At 40.1% G+C, this 24,324-nt stretch overlaps 1 protein-coding gene across 1 annotated transcript; it reads right to left on the bottom strand.

The window, feature by feature from the left end:
- Positions 1-5,473: 5,473 nt before the first annotated feature.
- Positions 5,474-8,070, bottom strand: LOC113023340 (uncharacterized). The gene is made up of 3 exons (XM_026169355.2): positions 7,889-8,070; positions 7,508-7,790; positions 5,474-7,375 (listed from the first exon to the last, which is right to left on the bottom strand). Exons 1-3 carry the CDS (start codon positions 8,068-8,070, stop codon positions 6,722-6,724), a joined length of 1,119 nt encoding a protein of 372 aa, XP_026025140.2. The 3' UTR covers positions 5,474-6,721.
- Positions 8,071-24,324: the final 16,254 nt, after the last annotated feature.

Below are 24,324 nucleotides of genomic sequence, written 5' to 3'. Positions count from 1 at the left end.
TTTCAAATTGAAAATAGGGGGGGGGGGGGGGGGGGAATCCCATCTGTCACACTCCAAAATATAAATTGGATACACAGAGAATTGTGCGAGATTGGATTTGTGAATGCATATGATATTGATTTGAACACCTAGTTTGTGATGAAATGAAATGTCCCTCTTGGTAGAGCTCTTGCTGTAAAAAAATAAAAACAATAAAATAAAATAAAATAATAACAAAACTTCACATTCCTTCTGAGTAATTGCGGTGATATCTTCACTCCACTGTGCCATCACATGGGTGGGTGTTCGTAATACACTACTCTGGAGAGGAGGGCACAGTGAAGTACAGGAATACAAACTGAGCTGTCTGGAGCGGAAGGATTAACGATGCTCATAATTCAGAGGCAAGCGGCTTTTTGAATTTACTGGTGGATTTTTACTGCCACCTTCAGGTCGAAGCTTTAACTGCAAATAATGCCTGGACTTGTACCTTAGAAAGAGTATTCAACTACCACTACAAAAAATGAGGGTGAAACTGTACAAATTTAAATAAAAATGGTAACAATATCAACCGTGCTATTTACTTTATTAATATTGCTCTTATTGTTTGTGCATTCTTGTTTATTTATTCATTTATTTATTAAAATACTGTGAGGCATCTTTAAGATTTCATGCAGTTGCTTCTGTTACACAGCTGCTGCCTGACCTGGATATACAAAATGCTGCAGAGTGCCCTATTAACACCATTTTGTTGTTATGTCAGCCATATTAAAAAATAAATTCAAGTTTGTTTTAAATGCTTATTTTGTAGTCTAATTATTTGCAAATTACAATCTATATCTATCTATCTATCTATCTATCTATCTATCTATCTATCTATCTATCTATCTATCTATCTATCTATCTATCTATCTATCTATCTATCTATCTATCTATCTATCTATCTATCTATCTATCTATCTATCTATCTATCTATCTATCTATATACAAACTGATTAGATGCAATTTCGGACCACAGTCATGGAGCAACATGGACAGGAGGAATCATTAGGATTACACTTGAACGGCCTGTTTAAAGCCCATGCATACATAATGAGCAATGAAATGGGCAAATGAGAAAAGAAAGGGTCAAAAAATGTGACCCAACAGCTGTTGTCTGCAGGAGGAAAAGGTACCACAGGGGGACGCACAGCTAATAAAGGATTCACATAAATAACCGCAGGAAGAGCTCGGGCTGCAACATAAACACAGGCCTCCAGTCAGTCAACCGCAGCACTAGCCGGGAGGACATAAACATGCAGGTTTATCGGTGCATCTCTGAAGCAGCTGCACCACTTGACAAAATGATAAAGACTGACAAAGTGCAGCTGCGCCGCCAGTAGGGAAGATAAAAGACTCCGCCGATGGGAGCCAACAGTTATAACCAGCAGAACCGAGTTAATATGCTGAGGTGATTTTAACTTGTGATTGTTTTTGTCAGATTCTGTTGTTGATGGTAGCACGGGGGGAGCGCCGAGTGTGTCTACTGGGAGCTTTCTTCAAAGACAAACTGAAAGAAACCAAAACCACTGGGAACATGAAGGCTCTCTCCTGAATAAGTATTTCGACAGCCTGAGTTGTGCTCCTATGTGTCTTGCAGCCTAATATATCATTCTCTTTGGTGATGGATGCTAAATGACCAGCAGCTTCTCGGGATGCATGAGAAATAGATTTTACAGTGTCTATCTGTATGTTTGTCCAGAATGATGCCAAGTACTGCGTTTAATAACACACTTAATATCATTTCTTTACTTCAGCTGTTTTCAACCTTTTCTGGTAAAAATTAAAAGTGCTTTACAGATCGATCGATCGATCGATCTATCTATCTATCTATCTATCTATCTATCTATCTATCTATCTATCTATCTATCTATCTATCTATCTATCTATCTATCTATCTATCTATATATGAATCTATATATTCATATATAATCTATATATATATATATATATATATATATATATATATATATATATATATATATATATATGTGTGTGTGTGTATTTAATTACACAGGAACTACACTTATTTATGGGTCTTACGAGGCAAATAGTGAAAATACAACAGAGGGATTAAAAACATATTCACATAATGAATAAATGAAGGAGAAAAACACAAACAATTGCAGCAGCACAATTCATTTGCCACACCAATCGTCATGCTTCGGTACTAGAATGGCATGTAAACCAAATTCACATGTTTTTTTTGGTTATTTTGAGTATTATAGTTATATAATCGACTCTGTATGACAAGGTTTGTTGCCACAGGCGAGAAGCTCGGATTTCTCATTAAAGAAAAGGAAAGGACACACCAACATAACTCTGACTGTTATCTGACTGTCTTGACAACCTACTGCTGTGTGGCTATGGCAGGTCTGACTAAATCTGGGCTTGGCCCTCCAGGGTCCCACATAGCTGAATTGTTCAGAAAGCATGCAGTTGCCTACCATGGTTCTCCTGAGGAATCACGGGCCCATTTTCTGATGTGGGGGGAGGAATACTTAGAGCAAGTATCCCAAAGCAGTTGTCACATAATTCAGTTGGTGTAAGATACTGATGGTGGCTTGCAGCTCTACCTCAACCATGCCTTTTTCAAGAGTGATGAAGCATTACAAAAGCCCTTTGTTCCAACTAAGTAGACAGAAAAGAAGTCAGCAGTCCTGTCCTACTTCATCAACGCACTCAGCTTTGTTAAATCTTGGTTTAGCTCATGGATCAGCAGTCACACCTTGCAGGGCATTTGAGGTGCCTTTTCTTACTACTACATGATTAAGCAGCGTGCTTTCTAAGACAAAGACTATAGTCATTTGAGCACAGTACTTTGTATTTTAGGTAGTACGAAGAAATATCCTCCTGAGAACCGAGGAAAAAAATCTTTGTGATTTGTGTGTCCGATAGGCTGTTTCTCAGGAGGAGTAAAAAACCTCTAATAATTAGCTTGAATTGATCAATTAATTTAATACAAAATATGATAAACATAAAAAGAAAAATTAAAAAATGAATGTACAATGTTTTTGGCAGACAGGATTTTTCAGGCTTCTTGGGGAACTTACCACAGTTTCTTTGCTGATTTAGACTGCCTCAACATCTTCTGTCTTCTCATGTCCATGATACTGAGATCAGCAACTATCCATGCCATCTGTTGCAGGACGCCTTGTTCTTCTTGTCACTGTAGTTCCTTAAGATTCTGGCTGTATGTTTTTTAGTTGTTATCGTGCTGCATAATTCATTTGAATAGATTAGATGTCTCCCTGATGGTACAGTGGTAAAACTAAGTCAATATGTGAAATGCCTCGAACACTTACACTGCCATACTATAATCTACTGGCTCTGTTTTGGTGGAAAAGATTTGTCACAAGTGTAGCCACCAACTCACTGTACATTCTCATTTATGTATTTAACATTATTTATTTATTTATTTTAGCTTAGCAGAGTGTACTTTTGTCCACACTGCAGTGTGACAAGAAGCTACTAACCAGATAAGGAGCATTTTGCAGATGCCATAGGTTTTCCTCTAGCACCTCCATTAGGTGGTCATTTGTAGTTTTAAGTGAAAAATATTCATAGATTTCAATCACATTATCAGCATAGAGCCTGAGAGCAAAACTGCAGCAATAACATGCTGACCTAAACTGGACACACCATATCCTGTCACTGCAGCAACCAAAACCATCCAGTTTAAACTACAAATATTTTGAAAAAGATATGAAGCAACAGTATGGAGCTCTTACAGTCCATATATAGCACATGCTACAATTCAGTAACAGGGCTTGACTTACACACCATATTATATACAACATGTATCTTGTGGATAATACCACCTTTTCCACTGCTGCAATGACGAAAACCAGCACATGCCTGTATTTTGAAAATGACAATGGCCATTTGGAGGGTGAAAGACAAAAGATATTTATGTAATTTTGCCTCTGTACGGCACTACACTGGATTTGAAATCAGACAAGATGTGACTGTGCTGTGTGATATGAAGTGTAGACTTTCAGCTCTTTTTGCATTAACTGCTAAAAAATTGCTGCCACAACTTCTGCCAATCAACAAGGTTTTGACAGTGAAAATATGATTACTTCTAAACAGTGTTGGTCAAGTTACTTGAAAAAAGTAATCAGTAACTAATTACTGATTTCTTCCCCCCAAAAGTAATCATGTTACTTTACTGATTACTTATTTTCATAAGTAATTAGTTACTTAGTTACTTTTTTAAAAAAATGATTTACAACCTGAATAGGTAATAAAGCAATAGCTCTTTCAGCCCAATTCACTTTTTTCTACATAATCCATCATATAAAATGTAATCAAATGAAAAAGTCTTTTTTGAAACTAGCTTTATTAGTTTTAATCTTTTAACTTTATGCATGAAACAAACATTAAATTATATTCAACCTTCTCTGACTAGAAGAAATTTGTTTAACATTTAAACCTATTTTCTGCACATTCCTGCACATAAAATAAAATATTTTTTTGTGTTTACACTCACTCTTTCAAATAAATGCACATAAAACACAGCAGAAAATCAATAAAATCAAAGACTCAGTGGTCCTGTTGCTCTATTTTCACCTGTATAGCAGGAGTGGGGCAGGCGGGGGTTTGCCCTGGTGCAGGTTTGTCATAGCGGTCAGTGGAAGGATCTGGGAGTTTCACATTCCCGTGGCAGCGTGTCGGTGCTTGCTTGAAAGTTTAGGGGGTTTTTTTGCTGTAAAAAGAAGTTTTCTTCCCACGCAGTGAACAGTGGATGCTAATGTTTTTGTCACTTTTTATGAAATCAAACTCAAAGTAAGTTCAGTACTTCCACGCGTTAAACACTGTGCGCTCATACTCTCACTCGTTATATTATCCGTTGTTGATCTGCACACAGCTGTTGCCAGCGTCGCACTCGCTTACAGTTTTTCTCCATTGGTTTGGCTCATTTCTTGAAACAGAAATTACATTCTCAAAATTCTAAGATCATTTGGCAAAACACTCTTACAGCTTAGCACAACACTATAGCTCACCTGCAAAAGCTCATATCTCTTCCAAAACTGTTCACTCAGGCTTCAATCTAAATCCCTTTCGCATTTAAACAGTCAGTGTCTCCAAAATGGCAAAGATCCTTCTCAATAGCTTTGGCTCATTTCTGGACACAGATCGGACATTCCCATCATTCGTGATGCTTTTGTCAAAATAAACCTGGATGGTTGATCACAACAACATGGTCCACCTGCAAAAGCTCATATCTCTCCTAAAACAGTTCACTCGTGTCAAAACAACATTTCTTTCTAATCTGAATAGTCAGTGCCCCCAAAATGCATCGTCCCTTTGGCATTGTGTGAGTACTGCCATACAAAATGTTTAGATGTTTTGTCACTATGGCAGAGGACCAACAATATACAACAGAAAAGAGTAGCCTCCAAGGTTTGACATCACAGATTGCACTCACACTACCAAGGAAATTATAACCATTTTTTATTCACAGGCAAAGAAAGTTTCATACATATGTAAAAAAACCTGGGACATCCACTGTGGCCAGGTGGCCAATAATATTATGGCCACGTCTTTGGCCCTTGACCAGGTTGAAGCCAGCTTCATCCACGAACACCAGGATGTGAGGGGTCTCATGTCCTTCCAATGACATTATTCTCTAAAATAGAGTAAAGACCATAAAATCAGTCATACAGAAGAGTCATATACTACAGTTAGACAATTACATGTTCTCCCCCACAGGTTCAATATACTACAGGCCACTACTCCAGTGGTTCTAAACTAGTGATAGGCCTATTTGATAGAAAGGGGAGTGGGAAATACTGATGACTTACTGAGATGTTACAGTGAAACCTACAGTATTAGATAGATTTGATTGGGAGACAATAAAATAAGGATTGTAATGAGAATTGTATCATACAGTAAACTGCAGTTTTCTGTTGAAATTGTTGAAGTCAGATGAAGCAAATACTGATTCTGAAATCAGGTAAAGGAGGTATTGAAACCAAATAAGTGAACTACTGCTTACTGTGATTACAGGTAAGGTTATACAGTTTTTTACAGTCGCTAACAAGCGCCTACCCATACTTCAGATACTTTTTCTAAACTCTTAACACAGACCCACACCTACAAAACACAATTGGCCAAATGGATAATATCCTTCCCAAAAATACACTTTGTTAAATATATACTAACTCCTCATTTCAAAATTAGAACACATCTTTCTCTGCACACACTAACTGTACAAAAACACTATAAATCTGACTCAAAATGAAATTAGTCTGTCAAAGAATAACACTTGTTTTCACTTCACAAGGTACATGCAGTCAATCAAAGTACACCAGGTTTCAAAATACTGGCTATTATTGACATTACAAAAACTGCATAGACTTTTATGTTTCAGTTTCACAGGTATTTGCATGCGAAACATGCAATCCACCATATTGACACCAGAAATGTCTTGGTTGGTAACTGTATGTCCACATGTACAGTAATGTTCACATTCAAAAGCATTCCAGTAAAAAGCAAACAAGTGTTTGTTTCTTTACTGTTTACCACAGGAGGTACAGTAGAAACACGGTATGATAGGACAGAGAAAGTTTTACAGTATTGCTTACAGTGAACAAAATATCCATGAAACACACAAGAGCATTCTGAACAAAAAAACAACAGCAAAAAGCCAAGATAAAAAGGGGGGGAGGGGGGCTAAAAAAAGGCAAAAAAGTTGCATCTAATCTCTGCGATCTTCAGGGTTAGGCCACATGTTTTCATCAACATCACATCTGATGTCAGCCAAGTCGATGCACCTGGGATAAAACCGCCTGGTATGTCGGATCCACCCTTGGCAATCGTCAACTGTGATGTCCCTGGAGCCAGCATCCATGGGTTCAAGGAGGGACATCTGGTCATGTGGCTGATGGTCATAAACCTTCCACCGCCATGCAGAAAAGAACTCCTCTATGGGGTTGAGGAAAGGTGAATAGGGTGGAAGGAAGAGACTCACCAGTCTTGGGTGGACTTCAAACCATGTTGTTATTGCTTGCGAGTGATGGAAAGCCACATTGTCCCAGGTAATTACAAAGGTCCTCATGTTTTCACCCTCCTGACCCTGCTCTGGAACCAGGCGCTGGTGGAGATCATTGAGAAAGGCAAGCAAGCGCTCTGTATTATAGGGTCCAACCTGACATTTGTGAAGGAGTAATCCTGCATTTGCAATTGCTGCACACATGGTAATGTTTGCCCCTCTCTGTCCTGGCACATCAACTGTGGCCCTTTTTCCAATTACATTTCGTCCACGTCGACGCCTTTTGGCCAGATTGAATCCTGCCTCATCGATGTATATGAATTCATGAGGGGCCTGGTTGGCCTCCAATTCCATAACTCTCTGAAACAAAGTTTATGTAAGTCATGTTAGTACTGTATACCATACTGTACTGTAACCTAGTATTGTGTAGGTTACCTACTTGCAAAGTGCAAAGCTTATAGAACTGGACATTGGATTGAATATACACTATACCTGGACATATTGTCGTCGTAGCTCCTTGACCCTCTCACTGTTCCTCTCAAAGGGAACAGTGTAGAGCTGCTTCATCCGCACTCTATGTTTGGACAATGTCCGCGAAATGGTTGTGAGACTGATTCTATCGATATTGTCGAATATCTCATGGTCCGCCACAATTCTGGTTTGTATTTCACGCAGTTTTATTGCATTATTTGCAGTAACCATTTCCACAATGGCAAGCTCCTGATCATTACTGAGGAGCTTTCCTCTTCCCCCAGAGGGTGGAAGACGTTGCATTCTTTAGAAAGACAGACAATTCAACATATGCATTACTGTATGACCATATTGACATGTCAAGTGAGAATAGGAACAATCCATGTAAAATGCAATACTTACCTGTTGGTTTGTTGAAAGGTGCGTATAATGGAGGCAACCGTTGACCGCCTCAAATTGGGCTGCACTCTTTCACCAGCCTCTCTTAGTGAAAGACCATGGTTGATTACATGGTCAATGATAGTGGCACGGATTTCATCACTGACTACTGTTCTTGCAGCCCTTGGAATGCCACCACCACGCATTCTTACACCTCTACCTTGCCCTCTCCTTGGGCCTGCTCTTCTCCCTGGGCCCCTTGCTCTTACTCCTCCTCGACCAGACATTACAGTGTTTGTCTTTTTTTTGTTTCCAAAAACATCACTCCTCAAGGTCTTGCCTTATGAACCCCACTGAGTCTAAGCCAGAATGGAAGAAGGTGTGGTTGGCCCAATTTACCCAACATAAATCAGCTGTGTGTCAATTATTCAATTGTTTGTTTGTTTACAGCTGAGATATATTTTTGATATTGATATTGTTTTTGTACTGATATCATTGCAGAGGCAGAGGTTTTTATACTGTATCTACGGTTTGGAATATTGTTTTTGCTATTGTGGGATGTTGTGTGTTAACATTCGTAGATACTACAAGAACAGTCCATAGTTTTGTTGGGAGGTATAACTTGTCTGTTAAGAAAATGTAAGCATTGTGGAAATGTGTTCACTGACTGCATATTGGGTGAACACGACATGAAATGTGTGAATGGTATGGCCACAACAGACCGATCCTGTGCTAATTGTGTTTAGAGTTTTGCAAATGTGACAACTGTTTGGACAAACGCTTGTTAGCGACTGTAAAAAACTGTAATGAGAGACAACCAGTAACTGACTTGCATTTACATACTGGTAGCGCAGCTCCTTCACTCTGTCAGAGTTCCTCTCATATGGTACCCTGTAGATTTGTTTCATTGTCATCTGATGCTTCTTCAAAACCCGGTTTATTGTGGAGATGCTTAATGTGTTTATATTCTGGAATATATGATTGTCCTGAAGGATGGCATCGCAGATCTGTCTCAATGTGATGGCATTATTTGCGGCCTCTTCCCCCTATTCCTCCACCACGCATTCTCAGTCCTCCTCTTCTTCTTCTTCCTCCTCTTCCTTGAGGAAGAACTTCCCCTTGTCCGTTTGCTTGGCCTTGTCTATCCATGTTCAGAGATCAGACTGGCTCTGGTCAAGCTCTATATATCTGTGTTTGGCAGCACACAATCATGGAACACACCTGTGTGTGACACTACCCCTTCGTTAGTCTAGTTTCACCTGACTGTCAACGACTGTCATCAATTTATCAAATATTCAAAGAAATTAATGGTATTATGTTCTTGACCAATTTTGACTATTGAACAGACAGTTGTGCATGCGAGTACTTATACAATGAAATGATGCTGACATGTTTTGGAGGGAATGATCATTAGACTGAGAATCAACTAATCAGTTTAGATCTACAAGATCTATTCATTTGGAAAATGCGCTAAATGTGGGCTAACTGTAGGCTACGTGTACTTAATCATTTGCAAAGATGCACTGAGACAATTGAGACATGTACTAAGGCATTTGCCATTTGATAAAATGAATGAGAAATGCCATTCTGTTATGAACATTTGCCAAGAGGTTTGGAGGTTTGTCCATGTTATTTTGAGAATGTAATTTCTGTTTCAAGAAATGAGCCAAACCAATGGAGAAAAACTGTAAATCATTGTCATGGGACACTCTCGCAAAAAAAATCACGGTTTTAGTAACGCAGTAACACAGCGTGCTTAGGGGAAAGTAACAGTAATCTAATTACCTTTTTTTACTTTACTCGTTACTTGAAAAAGGTAATCGGATTACAGTAACGCCCATCTCTGCTTATAAATAACCAATAGAAACACAGGAAATGGGAGCCTCAGCGAAAACAAACAAGAGAGTAAGGAGACCATGAAAAGCCACTCACTTAGATGCAGGTTTCCTCTAGTACTTTAATTTAGAAAACTAACTACTAGAAACAAATAACGGAAACATAGTGCACGTTCTGATGGAGGTGAGGGAGGAAGACACAGAGACTAAGTTGCCTATTCCCAGCCTCCATGCTCTGCCTTCCCTGGGTTTATATTTAATTCAGTTAATTTCACTTTTATTTGTATGGCACCAAATCAACAAAACAAAAGGTAAGTCCAACATTAAGAAACAAAACAGAGAATCTGAAAACAATAAAATGAATTAGTGCCTGACCAGTGCCAGACCATCACAGACTACAGGACCACCAAACCCTCCCCCGCATCCTCTGATGTCTCCTTCCTCAACGAGCTCAACAACTTTTATGCTCGTTTTGAGCGATGGAACCCCACAACCACAACCAAAGCAGACATGACGCCAGACCACCAACCTATGACTCTCTCCCCCACCGATGTAGGAGCGGTGCTGAGCAGGATCAATGTCCACAAGGCTGCAGGCCCTGATGGCATCCCCGGGCGTGTTCTCAGAGCGTGTTCTGGGGAGCTTGCAGGAGTGCTCACAGACATATTCAATCTGTCCTTGGCCCACGCTGTGGTACTGGCCTGCTTCAAATCCACCTCCATCGTCCCGATACCCAAAAACTCCAACCCATCTTGCCTCAATGATTACCGCCCAGTAGCACTCACCCCCATCATCACTAAGTGCTTAGAGCGACTGGTCCTAGCACACTTCAAATCCTGTCTCCCCCCCACCCTGGACCCCCACCAATTCGCATACCGCCGGAACAGGAGCACAGAGGATGCAGTCTCCATCGCAATGCACTCTGTCCTCTCACACCTGGACAACAACAACACCTACGCCAGTATGCTGTTTATAGACTTCAGTTCAGCATTCAATACAATCCACCCCTCACAACTCATCAGGAAACTGACAGACCTGGGCATCAGTTCCCTCATCTGCAAATGGTTACTGGACTTCCTGACCAACCGCCCCCAACATGTCCGGCTGGATAACCGCTGCTCATCTACCATCACAATGAACACCGGTGTACCACAAGGCTGTGTGATGAGCCCTTTCCTCTACTCCCTCTTCACCCACGACTGCAGACCTGCTGATGGTTCCAACACCATCATTAAGTTTGCAGATGACACCACGGTGATTGGCCTCATCAGTGACAACGATGAGGCCGCCTACAGGGAGGAGGTGGATCGTCTGGCTGAGTGGTGCGACAGAAACAACCTGCTGCTTAACACCGAGAAGACCAAGGAGCTCATCGTGGACTACAGGAGGAATGCTGACCCACATCCACCCATCCACATTAAGGGGACGGCTGTGGAGCGTGTGAGCAGCTTCAAGTTCCTGGGAGTCCACATCTCCGAGGATCTCACCTGGACGACCAACTGCTCCAAGCTGGTCAAGAAGGCTCACCAGCGCCTCTTCTTCTTGAGGACTCTGAGGAAGAACCACCTGTCCTCAGACATCCTGGTGAACTTCTATCGCTGCACCATCGAGAGCATCCTGACCAACTGTATAACAGTCTGGTACGGGAACTGCTCTGCCTCGGACCGGAAGGCGTTGCAGAGGGTCGTGAAAACTGCCCAGCGCATCGCCGGAGCACCACTTCCTGCCATAAAAGACATCTACAGGAAGCGGTGTCTGAAAAGGGCTGGGAAAATCATCAAAGACCCCAGTCACCCATCACATGGACTCTTCACCCTCCTGCCCTCTGGGAGGCGCCACAGGAGCCTCCGGACTAAGACCACCAGGTACCGGAACAGCTTCTTCCCCACAGCTGTCAGACTCCTGAACTCTGCCTCCTGACATCTGACCCACGTTAAACTCATGGACTGAACATACACACACCCACAATGGACAACTGTACCCTCAAACACAATAATAACATGGACTGAACCACCACTCACAACCACTAGCACTTTATATAGCCTCTGTAGGAATTATATCTCACTTATCTTAACTGCACTACTGTATAGCTCTGTGTAAATAATCATTCTGTACATTCGATAATCTTTAATCCTACAACTGTTTACAACTTGCATAGTTCCCATTTCTGTACAGCTGTATATCCCAGATTCTGTAAAGTTATTTATTTCATATTCTGTATAGTTTTTCATATTTATATCCTGTTCATATCCTGTACATAGCTTGTACTCACTACAGCCTGTACATACTTATAGTTATAGAATATTCACAACATACTTCATACCGTGTACATTATAACATACCATAATAGACCCATTTCTGTAATATACTCACATATCTATATTATTGCTAATATATATTGTAATATATCTATATCACTAAGCACTTCTGGATGGATGCAAACTGCATTTCGTTGCCCTGTACCTGTGCATGTGCAATGACAATAAAGTTGAATTCTATTCTAATTCTATTCTATTTTAGATCGTTTAGATCAGCTAAATTCTAATCTGACCTTTCTGTTGTTACCTTGCTGTAATTACATCCACAAAGGTGCCTCTTGAGTGCAGACCTTGCCAGTGATACTCATACAGTATCATGTCAAGACTATCAATAGTGTTCTTGACATTCAATGAATAGGTGACCTCGCTGAATGCCAAGTAATACAGGTTTTTAATAGTGGCAATTTGCAGTTTTTGACGATATTATTTCATCTAGCTATCTATTTATTTTTGAATAGCATTTTCCACACACAAATGATATGCTATTGCTGATGTCACAGGCAACAAAAGCTAAATGGTAAATGGGCTGGTTCTACTCCGCGAGACCAATGCAAAGCTTGAGGTCACAGATTGCTCTGAATGTTCACATAATAGGCAAACAATGAAAGGATTATTTTTTAAAGATCATGCTCACCATATGGTGCTAGTGCTGTTCATGGCTTCCTATCTTTTACAAGCAAGTGAAGCAGTGAAGTCTCTGTTAAAGTCCCTGTGTTTGGATACTTCAGATGTAAAGGCAAAGGAGACCATGTTACAGTGGGGCAAAAAAGTATTTAGGCAACCACCTATTGTGCAAGTTCTCCCACTTAAAAAGATGAGAGAGGCCTATAATTTTCATCATAGATATGCCTCAGTGATGAGGGACAGAATGAGAAGAAAAACGTCCAGAAAATGACATTGTCTGATTTTTAAAGAATTTATTTGCAAATTATGGTGGAAAATAAGTATTTGGTAACCTACAAACAAGCAAGATTTCTGGCTCTACTGTTTGAACTCATCACTATAAAAGACACCTGTCCACAACCTCAACCAAGCTGGGAAGACTGAATCTGCAATAGGTAAGCACCTTGGTGTGAAGAAATCAAGGTGGGAGAAATTATTAGAAAATGGAAGACATACAAGACCACTGATAATCTCCCTCAAATTCAGGCTCTATGCAAGATCTCACCCTGTGGGGTCAAAATGATCACAAGAACGGTGAGCAAAAACCCCAGAACAACATGGAGGGGCCTAGTGAATGACCTGCAGAGAGCTGGGACCAAAGTAACAAAGGCTGCCATTAGTAACACACTACGCCGCCAGGGACTCAAGTCCTGCAGTGCTAGACGTGTCCTCCTGCTTAAGCCAGTACATGTCCAGGCCCATCTCAAGTTTGCTAGAGAGCATTTGGATGATCCAGAAGAATATTGGGAGAATATCATATGATCAGATGAAAACAAAATAGAACTTTTTGATAAAAACTCTTCTTGTCGTGTTTGGAGGGGAAAGAATGCCATACCTACTGTGAAGCATGGGGGTGAAAACATCATGCTTTGGGGCTGTTTTTCTGCAAAGGGACCAGGATGACCGATCCGTGGAAAGGAAAGAATGAATGGGGCCATGTATCGTGAGATTTTGAGTGAAAACCTTCCATCAGCAAGGGCATTGAAGATTAAACGTGGCTGGGTCTTTCAGCATGACAATGGAGTGACACATCAGTGTCCAATGTATTGGTTTATGTGTAAGTATACCATCAACACTGACACAAATACAAGAAAAGACCCTTTGAATAGCACACTATGCGTGAAGGGGTTAAAAATCAGACAGTTTGATTTTCTGGATTTTGTTTTTTCTCTTTTTGTCTCTCATAGTTGAGGTATACCTATAATGAAAGGCCTCTCTCATCTTTTTAAGTGGGAAAACTTGCACAGTTGGTGGCTGACTAAATACTTTTTTGCCCCACTGTATGTGGATGCAGGTTGAGTGAAGAGTTTATTCTGTTTTAGTTGGTGGTGGCAGATTAGTGGACATGAAGACTGGAGTAGTGTCAGAGGGAGGCAGAAATGCAAATAGGAAGGACCCTGCTGATTGGCAGACTCAAACTCTGAACCTTCCTGCTATGAAAGAATGGGTCCTGACCACTGCACCACTGGGCCTCCCAGTTTAAAGAGCCTGAGGAATTTAATTGGAGATGGCTTTTAGGTATGTAGACTGTTTGCCAAGTAAGTGAAGATGGTAGCTGTGTCATACAAAACTACTATTTCTTCAAAAGAAGAAAAAGAAGTCCTTACATAGATGGCAGAGCTCCTTAAGTCAGTTTAGGATTACATGAAAACAGAAACAATAGAAGACAAAAGCTATGGCAGTTTTTCCAAGTTGTTTTAAGACTACCTAACAAAACGTGACCGCATACCAAGCAGAATTGCATATTAATTTGATACTTGTACTTGCTGTTTCTGGACACTATGCAAAGGTTTCAGAAATAAAAAAGTTTAAAAAGTTCATTGCTAAGTTTGAAAGATTACCACATTTCCTTAAGAGCTAACAAAAGTCATTTAACACAGCAGCACAAAATGGACATTTTATTGTGTACACCAGCAGTCCCCAACCCCCGGGCCTCGGTCCATGAGTCGTTTGGTACCGGGCCGCGAGAGTTGAGGCTCAGGTGTGAAATGTATGGTTTTCAGGGTTTTTATCGGTTTTCAGCGTTATTTTGTTATCGTTTTTATCGTTAACTCGGTTTTCCTGGGTCTTTTTACGTGTGTTATGAATAAATCTTCTTATTTTCGGTACCGATACTAGTTTTATTTTGTTGTATTTATCCGCGACACCTTAAAGGCCGGTCCGTGAAAATATTGTCGGGCATAAACCGGTCTGTGGCGCAAAAAAGGTTGGAGACCGCTGTTGTACACCAGCTCATGAAAACAAATATCTAATCATCCAATTGCATGGCAGCAACTTAGTGCATTAAGGCAGCGGTCCCCAACCTTTTTTGCGCCACGGACCGGTTTATGCCCGACAATATTTTCACGGACCGGCCTTTAAGGTGTCGCGGATAAATACAACAAAATAAAACTAGTACCGGTACCGAAAAAAAGAAGATTTATTCATAACACACGTGAAAAGACCCAGGAAAACCGAGTTAACGATAAAAACGATAACAAAATAACGCTGAAAACCGATAAAAACCTTGAAAACTATACATTTCACACCTGAGCCTCAACTCTCCCGGCCCGGTACCAAACGACTCACGGACTGGTACCGGTCCGAGGCCCGGGGGTTGGGGACCGCTGCATTAAGGCATGAAGGCATGGACTTATTTGCTGAAGGTCAGTTTAGAAGAAAGGTGATTTAAGTGACTTTGAATGTGGCATGTTTTTTGTGCCCGGTGGGCTGGTCTAAGTATTTCAGACACTGCTGATCTACTGGGATTTTCCCACATGGCCATTTCTAGGGCTTGCAGAGAATGGTCTGAAAAAAAAAGAAGAAAATATTCAGGGAGCGACAGTTTGCGGGAAAAAAAATGCCCTGTTGATGCCAGAGGCCAGAGGAGAATGGCCAGACTGCTTCAAGCTGATAGGAAGGATTAGAGTTCACACGGGCTCACCAAAATTGGACAATAAAACGTCATCTGATCTTATAAGACTCGACCTCTGCTGCGATATTCAGATGGTAGGGTCAGAATTTGGCATAAACAACATGAAAGCATGGATCCATCCTGCCATGTGTCAGCTGTTAAGGCTGGTGCTGGGCGTGTCATAGTGTGGGGATATCTTCATATCACACTGAGTGAGTATTGTTTCTGACATATATGAGTGGACAGCATTTATTTTTACGTTGTGACTAGTAATCTTTTTGTTTTTTACAACCTCTGTAATGAAGTGTTGTGATTCACCAGTTTGTAGAAATTTATAGAACATGAAGACATGAAAATATGGAACAACAAGGTAAACTTTCATAGCCCATCTTTGGGGGGAGTTGTACTATGACAACAGTAGCTAATGTTACCCAGCAGCCTAGTTTGTGCAGATGGATACTCTGAGCACAGCAGTTTTCTTTTCCTAAAGCTTTATGAAGTCTCCTTCATATCTTGACCTTGATGCTTTCCACTGATGTCAAAGAAAATGATTAGAAAAAGAAATAACAAAGTTGTTGGGGGGAGTTTTTTAGTGACTTTTTGACTGTAACCTTACACCACCTAAGTTAGCTTGTTGATTCACTCAGCATTCAAATGGTTTCCCGGCTCAGAGCGTAGGGGCACCTTCAAACCTGAAAACAATGAGCAGCATTTTTCTCTGTTTTCTGAATTGAAACAGTGTACACCAGTGTGCAACAGTATGCAGTTAGCTTAGAAGCAGGCTTTCACTTCTTTGGCAAGCTTTTCAGCAGTGTCATCCAATCCCCAGTAATGTGTACATAAATCTTGCAATATTTAAACGGCAGCGTGCACAGTGAATCAGCTGGCATCTGGGCAACACATGGCTAACATGACACAGTGTTCAATGCACCATGAACATACACATGCACAAAATACACGTAGTATGCAATTTCAATTGTCCTCACCTGCTTGATGAAACTAGATATAATGAAATTAATTAATAATTGCCCTTTGGGGATAAATAAAGTGTTTTTTAAATAATAATATATTGTATAGCAGTTTTCGAGACCCTCAAAGCACTTTACAATTCCACTATTCATTCACTCACTGGTGGAGGCAAGCAACAGTTGTAGCCACAGCTGACGTGGGGCAGACTGACAGAAGCGAGGCTGCCATATCGCACCATCGGCCCCTCTGGCCATCACCAGTAGGCGGTAGGTGAAGTGTTTTGCCCAAGGACACAATCACCAAGACAGACAGAGCTGGGGATCAAACCGGCAACCTTCCGGTTACAAGATGAGCTTCCCAACCCCCTGAACCACGGTCGCCCACGCGTATGAATTTGAAGTGTGAATATTACACTAACTGCTCCATAGTTATTTCATGTGTTATCACAAAGCAACTGCTGTTGACATTGTTGATTTTGGACATTATTTTGAGGGTATTCGAAGGAAAACAACTAGATGGTAGCCAAGATGCTTTGAGAACTGATACTGCACACTTAAAGATGTTTAGATTAAGGCCTCAGTTCCCCTGCAAAAATTCCTAACCTTACCTGTAAAAATGACAAACTGAGCATTTACCATACAGAAGGTGGCATTCCCAATCACCAATGTATTTCTGTTGATCTTTCCACAGTTTATCTAATCACAAAAAAACACTGTGCCGCTGCAGCACCTCATCTCCTCTATCTCGCGTAGACACCGACACATAGCTTCACACACTACAAACATCTCATCATCTGACTCTGTGTGAGAAGATAAAACAGCATCCGCTCTCTGGAGAGTCCCATGTCAGCGCAACAAATTTGTATGCACAGCAAACAGTGAAGAAGACTGTGCCAAATCAATACAAATTATGTGTTTAATAATGTTTCTGTGAGCAAAACACATTAAAATAAATATACACGCTCATTAACATGTTAAAACCAGCTATTGCTTTTAAGCCGTGTTATTTATTCAGTATACAATGAATGCCTGAGTGAATGTGAGTGTCAATGGTTGTCTGTCCCTGTGTGTTAGCCCTGCGACAGACTGGCGACCTGTCCAGGGTGTACCCCGCCTCTCGCCCTATGACAGCTGGGATAGGCTCCAGCGCCCCCCGCGACCCTGAAAAGGATAAGCGGAAGCGAATGGATGGATATATATATATATTTTGTCAAGTTTCTATTAATATATCTGCCCTCTCCTGGACAGTGACCTCACACATTGTACCTGAAGTCCTCTAAGGTCCTTCTCCCAGTTTTGGGGTTAAATTCCATAATGTTCCTTTTAGTTTTGTCTCTCATATAAAGATATTATTTTTTCACATCTGTTCCTGTTGTTCCTTCACTCTACAGAGGTACTTCTTCCCTCAGGGCACTGGCATTATCACATCTATCTGACGTGCCCTTTTCTTATCCTTGTCAACAACTGTTAGCTGGTTAGCCAGCTGCTTGTCTTGAGGTCCCACAGGATCTTAATTCTCCTGCTGAACTACTTTCAATGGTGTCTTCCATTGGGACTTAGGGAGTTCTAACCCATATTCCACACAGATGTTCCTGTACGCTATCCCAGCAACTCAGTTATGCTTGTCAGTATATGTTGTCCCAGCTTGCATCTTGCATTTAAACATAGAACCCACTTGAAAAAATAGAAAAAATAGTGAACTGAGAGCATAATTTTACTAGAGAAAACTAATACTAGAGAAATACGCTGAAGCTGTACATTTTCTTTCATGTTAAGCAAGGTCACAGGAAATGGTGCATGACTGTCAAGCATGGATGGAAGACTCAGTTCACTGCTTACACAGTTGCAGACACACAATCACGCCTGTGCTCACTGGCATTCTCTCTAATTCCAAGGACAGGTGCTCTTCTTTCTTCGTACTGCCTCGCTGTAGAAAATGAAAAACAAAAAAAAACAAATCTTCAGCAGATATGTCATGCTCATGCAGCACACACATAGGCTGTTCTTAGACATGATCCCACTGTAGTCAGCACCATGCCAGAGGAATTTGGCCTGTTTTTGCTGTTCTGAGGGTTATTCACTGAACAAAAGTGCACGTGTCCTGGCATACATTTCTTAGCTGTTATTATATCAGCAGCTTTTGTTTTTGTCTCCGGCTGTGCAGCTGGTATGATTGTTTCAAATGATAGGACTAACAATGACAAAGTCATTGCTGGATAAAATGTGTGAGTAACGCCCTCTGAATATCTTGTTATTAATGCGTATGCTAAGTACTTTCAGCGTTGTATTCATGTAAATACAAACAATAATGAATGGTGGACAGTAAGGGTCTCGGTTTTAGGTTGGAGACAGCTGCAGATAAACGGACTTATTCATAGAAACAAGCATCTACATGCACAAGAAAACATAAATGAGACACAAAATTAGAAAAAGCTGTTCTGTAATTGTCATTACTGCTGTGATCCACAATGTGGTGCTCTTTCATAAGGTGAAGCAGCTCATTACTTCTCTCAGTAGGATCCCCTTGATTTATAAAGGCACTGGCATTGTAATTTTTAAATATATACTCAGTTGTTTTCACAGCTAATGTTAGTTGAAAACAATTTTCTCAGCTAATCATACCTGAAAAAGAAACCCTGCTTATCTCCCATGATTATGGATATTACTTGTGTACACAAACCATTCATGCCCATCATATTAACATATTAAGAGCAATATGTTTTGGGATGTGGGTCGTTATATATGTCGTTATATAAAAAGACAAATGTCTTTTGGTTTTCATTTTAGTCCTTGTAGATGACTCATTGATTGTACCACTAACTTAATGAGAGGCTGCTATAAATTAAATCAAGCTGTGGCCTGTGTGATTTACAGTACCTTGTTTAGTGAGTCACTGTGGATTTTGCTATGATAATGGTTTGCACTTTATCATAATGATTTGATAAACCATAAAGAAAAAGCAGAAGGATAATGGGAAATATTGTTCCTGTGGGAAGATTCACATCAGCTGTGTTACTTGGATGCTTTAACCTGGACGCTCTCTGCCGTGATGCTTTCACAATCCCCACCCAGCTATTTATTCTGATCATTAGTCCTCAGTATATATGTTCCCCGATCAAAAATGCAAGCTAATGACAAATTTACTCTCATGGCCTTTGTGGCAACGCTGTGACAACCCTCATCAAACAGAAATGTGTCACTTCCACTGAGTTCAAAATGCATCCATCTATGCAGACAAACTGTCAGAGCTAAAAAATGTTCTGCTGATCTTATAAAGACAACAGAATGTTTAATGCGCGCAAACCTTAAGTGATAAAGCGGACTCTTTATTGATCGTCACTTTGTATTTGACTGTCTTGAGAAACGCTTAATTGAACACTGGGAAACATTAGCCTCCTTACTTCATGCATATGTGACTGCCAATCATCCGTCTTCCTTTTATAGTGGTGCATCGTTGCCATTCTTCACACATTCTTAGTCACCATCTGTCAAAAAATGAATAATTGAGCATAATATCTTCTGCTGTTTAACATTTGCTTTACTTGTAGACTGACATTCCTTCGAGGGGTTGTCCTTGTGGTTTTTTTTATCTGTGCTTTGATACTATTAATGAACCACAATGAGAGGAGCTGCACTGGTGTTGTAAGCAGGTCAGATTTGTGTTCTGCAATGAGCGTTTATGCACTGATTGAACAGTTAGTCCTACTCCTACTCTGCAGCTCTGCACTCATATGTTGGCACATGTCTGTTAACGACATTTTATTCACCAGCATTTACTTAGCAACCTGACTTGTTCTGCTGGGAAAATGTGACTTTCAAATTTATGTCCACTAGCATCATCGCTATCAGCTGCTGATTTCAGCATGTCACTATTCCAGTTTTGTAGAAAATAAACATGAATGTGATGATGAGGAATAACCTAAAACAACAAGATTCTCACAAAAAGTGTCAGGTTTCCTCTTCTGTAATTTCTTATGGCATGTGTTTAAAGATAACGGTGACTTTAATTTCAAGAATTAAAAGTAGGTAAGTAAATAAATAAAGGTAAGTAATTATTAAAAGTAATTAAAGACATGTAATTAATCCATATTCTAAACTGCCCTTTAAAAGAATATTGGTATCACTTTAAAAATAAGTGTTTTGCCACATCTAACTTATGCTGAAAGATTTTGTTGATGACTAAAAAGCTCTGCATTACAAAACTGACATGATTGATGTGGTAATGGTGCAGAGCTGCTTATTTACACACCATCAAACATGAAACAAGAGTAGCATTCATTCTCAGTCATGCACCTGACCACTTAGCAAGTGCTGGCACCGTGTCCACTCGCTTCTAACGTTTTCTGTAGGGTAAGAATGATAGACGTTTACGTCAGCAGGATAAAATATCACCTCGCTAACGATACAGTCAATTAGCTTATCAAAGGTTAATAATGAGTTAAGAATTACCCCAGATTTTTTTTGGCAAACGGTTGAAGGCTTTTAATGGTCACGATGATGAGGATGGGGAAGCTAAATATGCCAAACTCTGACTGGCTCTCATTAAAGCTTGGGAGAAAGTCTTTGATGTTTTCAGACTCAGTCACTTCAGTCAATATTAGAAGTAAATATCCCTCCTGCTGTTTCTATTGGATGCTTCTTGTATATTAATTTGTGCGCGCGCACACACACACACACACACACACACACACACACACACACACACACACACACAGATATATATATATATATATATATATATATATATAAACACAGCTTTAAAGCTGCAAACAGAGGATGCCTGTTTCTTCTCTCAGGCCTCACATTTAACTTCTTGTTCACTGAGGCTCAGCGTTTAACTCATGGCCTACCGCTTTCTAATCATCATGACTGAACATGACATAAATGAGTCAGTGTGACTCTTAAGGCGTTCAGGCCTCCACATATGCGGCGCTGATTGCTAGCAGCAGAAGTCTCTTCACAGCTGACCACTCACGCTCTCTGAATAACTTGGTCCCTCGTTAGGATGTGATAGTTTTCCAGGAGAGGGAAACTTAGGGGCAAACTGCTGCATGCATTTGGAGACCTCGTTACATAGGTCTAAAAATGCATCCGCACAGTCGTCATGATTTGGCATTAAATCCTCACTAATAAGTCTAATTGGAGAAAACTACCCTCAAACACTTTTAACACCAACTGACAGTTATTTTTTATTGCATTATGTCGTTGACTGGAGATGTAATAAAAATGTAGACTAAGTTATGTCACATTGACCTATTTCCAGTGATTGCTATAAATTTATAAACTACTTCAGCTCTTACAGGATGAAATTGGAAAAAAGAAATCCCCTCCTTCTTCATGTTGAAATGTGTTAACAAGATATTCCTCTTTTATGGCTGCTAAAAAAAAGAGACTTTGTGATATTAATATCAATGCAAATAGCAGCCCGGATTCCCAAAATGTTCCGCCACCTAAGTGTTGATGCAATGAAACTTAGCTACTCCTCTTAAATGAAACATTAACAATAATCCCAGATTTTTTTAAGGCTTTGTGGTATGGCTCAAGAGGAGGCAGTTAACTTGTAATTGGATGAGAAGTAGAAAGAGCCTTCCAGGTTGTATTTTCACCGTGTTTTGTAGATTTACCCATTCAACCGATCATGCATGTGTAATGTACTGACAAGTACTCGTCTTCACACGTAGCATAGTGTTACAAACAAATTGACAACAAATTGCTGCAGATGTGTGGAACTAGTTTTAAATGCAACTCAAGAATAATGTCTCTCATAAGTATTTTATTAACAAACTGACAATAGTCTCTCTAAGAGCATGTTTATGCAAATATAGTAGCATGAAAGCACAGATTTCATAGTTTTATTCAGTGATTCCCTTATTTGCAAAAACACATTATATCATTTTCTTATTGCCGCTGTAGCTTTTATGGTAAAGTCAACTATTTAACATGCTCATGCATAAACCCCAGAGCCCACAAAGCCTTGGTGCATGTGTTTACAAGCTTACAGCACAGCGGTTTTGTGTTTCTACGCAGTATTCACACAGTTTGTGAATTAAATATGCAGGGTTAAAAAGCATCAGCTCATCACTTTGCAACAAGCCCTCAGAGACAGAGTCCTGCACTACTGTTGGTATTTTGGCCAAAATGTGAACTGTAGATCATCTAACACCTAGAAGAACACCTAAAGAAAAGAAGGTCAGTGACACTCATTACAAAAGTGAAAATCGCAAAACAGTGTGGGAAAGAAAATCCCGATCATCACACCGGTTTAAAAGCTAATCTTTGGACTCACTGCTCGCTGAAGGGTTATCCTAAAACAGCATCTGTCCAATCGGCAACCAAAGGCATAGCAGACCTGTACTTACACACATAGCAAACGGTGCTTCTTGTAGAAACAGCTTGAAAGGTGGTCTTTTTTCAGGTTTACCAAAAATAAAAGCACCAGAACAAAAGTGTACTATGGCAACACTGGTTGGTCCTCATAGTGCAGAAAAAGCTGTTTCTTTAGTAACACTGAAAGTGAAAGAATACTGTTCACAAGGTATCCAGGCTTCCAAGCTGCTGTTATGTTCATGGATGTTGACTTTTTGCCAGGAACCTGCAGCTTTGGCCTCAGTCTTTTAGCACAGCATTGTGCATACAGACATCCAACCATGTCAACACCCCAATTTTACTGGGTTAACAAATTCAGTTAGCTAAAGACCCTATTAAATTAAACAGCTAGCCGACTGTAGCAAATCAAGTCTACCATCAAGGCACTAAACATCCTGACAGTTATTGTCCTCCATTTGAAATAAAGAACCCATTTTTTTCTCTGCAAAAATATTAGTTTCAACTGTGCAATCTGCCACAGTTATCACTGTTAACTTAAGGTAACTTAAGGTAAAGCTTGAAAGATGTAGCAGTATTAAGGGTGGGGTTTAAGCAAATGGCCACTGGTTTATCCCTACCCTCCTTAGGGAACCGGCCAGTCTGCCAGGCAACACCACAGACAGACACTAATGCAACTGCAAGCTAAAGGAAAGCAATGGCAACATTTTTTCCTATGAAATTAATGTGCTGCCAACAGACGGTACTACAGCCAAGTAGCTTATACAGTAACTTTGTGTCCTGCACCCCTTTAGAAGGATATTGCATTTATACAGATATTAATTTGTGTAGCAGAATCCTCCACACACACATCTCTCTCTCTCTGTGTGTATATATATATATATATATATATATATATATATATATATATATATATATATATATATATATATATATATATATATATATATATATATATACACACACACAATTATTTTATTGTCTCAGGAACACTACTGTCTCTCACTAATTATAGACTGTGAGCAACACAGTTCTTCTGCTAGGAGACAAGAATTCATAGCAGCATTGAATAGAAATGCAGATGTCATCAATCAGCTGTCCAATCTTTTTTTAAGTGGCCATAGTGGATGTCACACTGATCAAACTATAAAAAAAAATGAAATTCATTCACCCTCCCTCCATGTCTGGTGGCTCTTATCCCAGATGTCATCCAAATTTCTTCAGCACCACCTTTCATTTGGTTTTATTTCTTATGTGGGACATAAGTCATTTCTTTTAGATTAGCTGCTAGTTGGCAAAATGAGCCATAAATTTATTTTATGTTGTATTGGTGCGGAGTGCGTCGCCTTTTCCAACTGTCTAAATAATTCTCTCTCCCTTCCGTATGCTTTATTGTACGGCTGAGATGTACCACCGTTGGCTGTCTACAGCTCCGTGTACTGCTGTTTGTCTAACAGAT

This window comes from Astatotilapia calliptera, chromosome 1 (genome assembly GCF_964374335.1).
Source record: "Astatotilapia calliptera chromosome 1, fAstCal68.1, whole genome shotgun sequence".
Taxonomy (NCBI): Eukaryota; Metazoa; Chordata; class Actinopteri; order Cichliformes; family Cichlidae; genus Astatotilapia; species Astatotilapia calliptera.
Note: the sequence above shows the minus strand (reverse complement) of the source record. Positions and strands in the feature narration are given on the sequence as shown.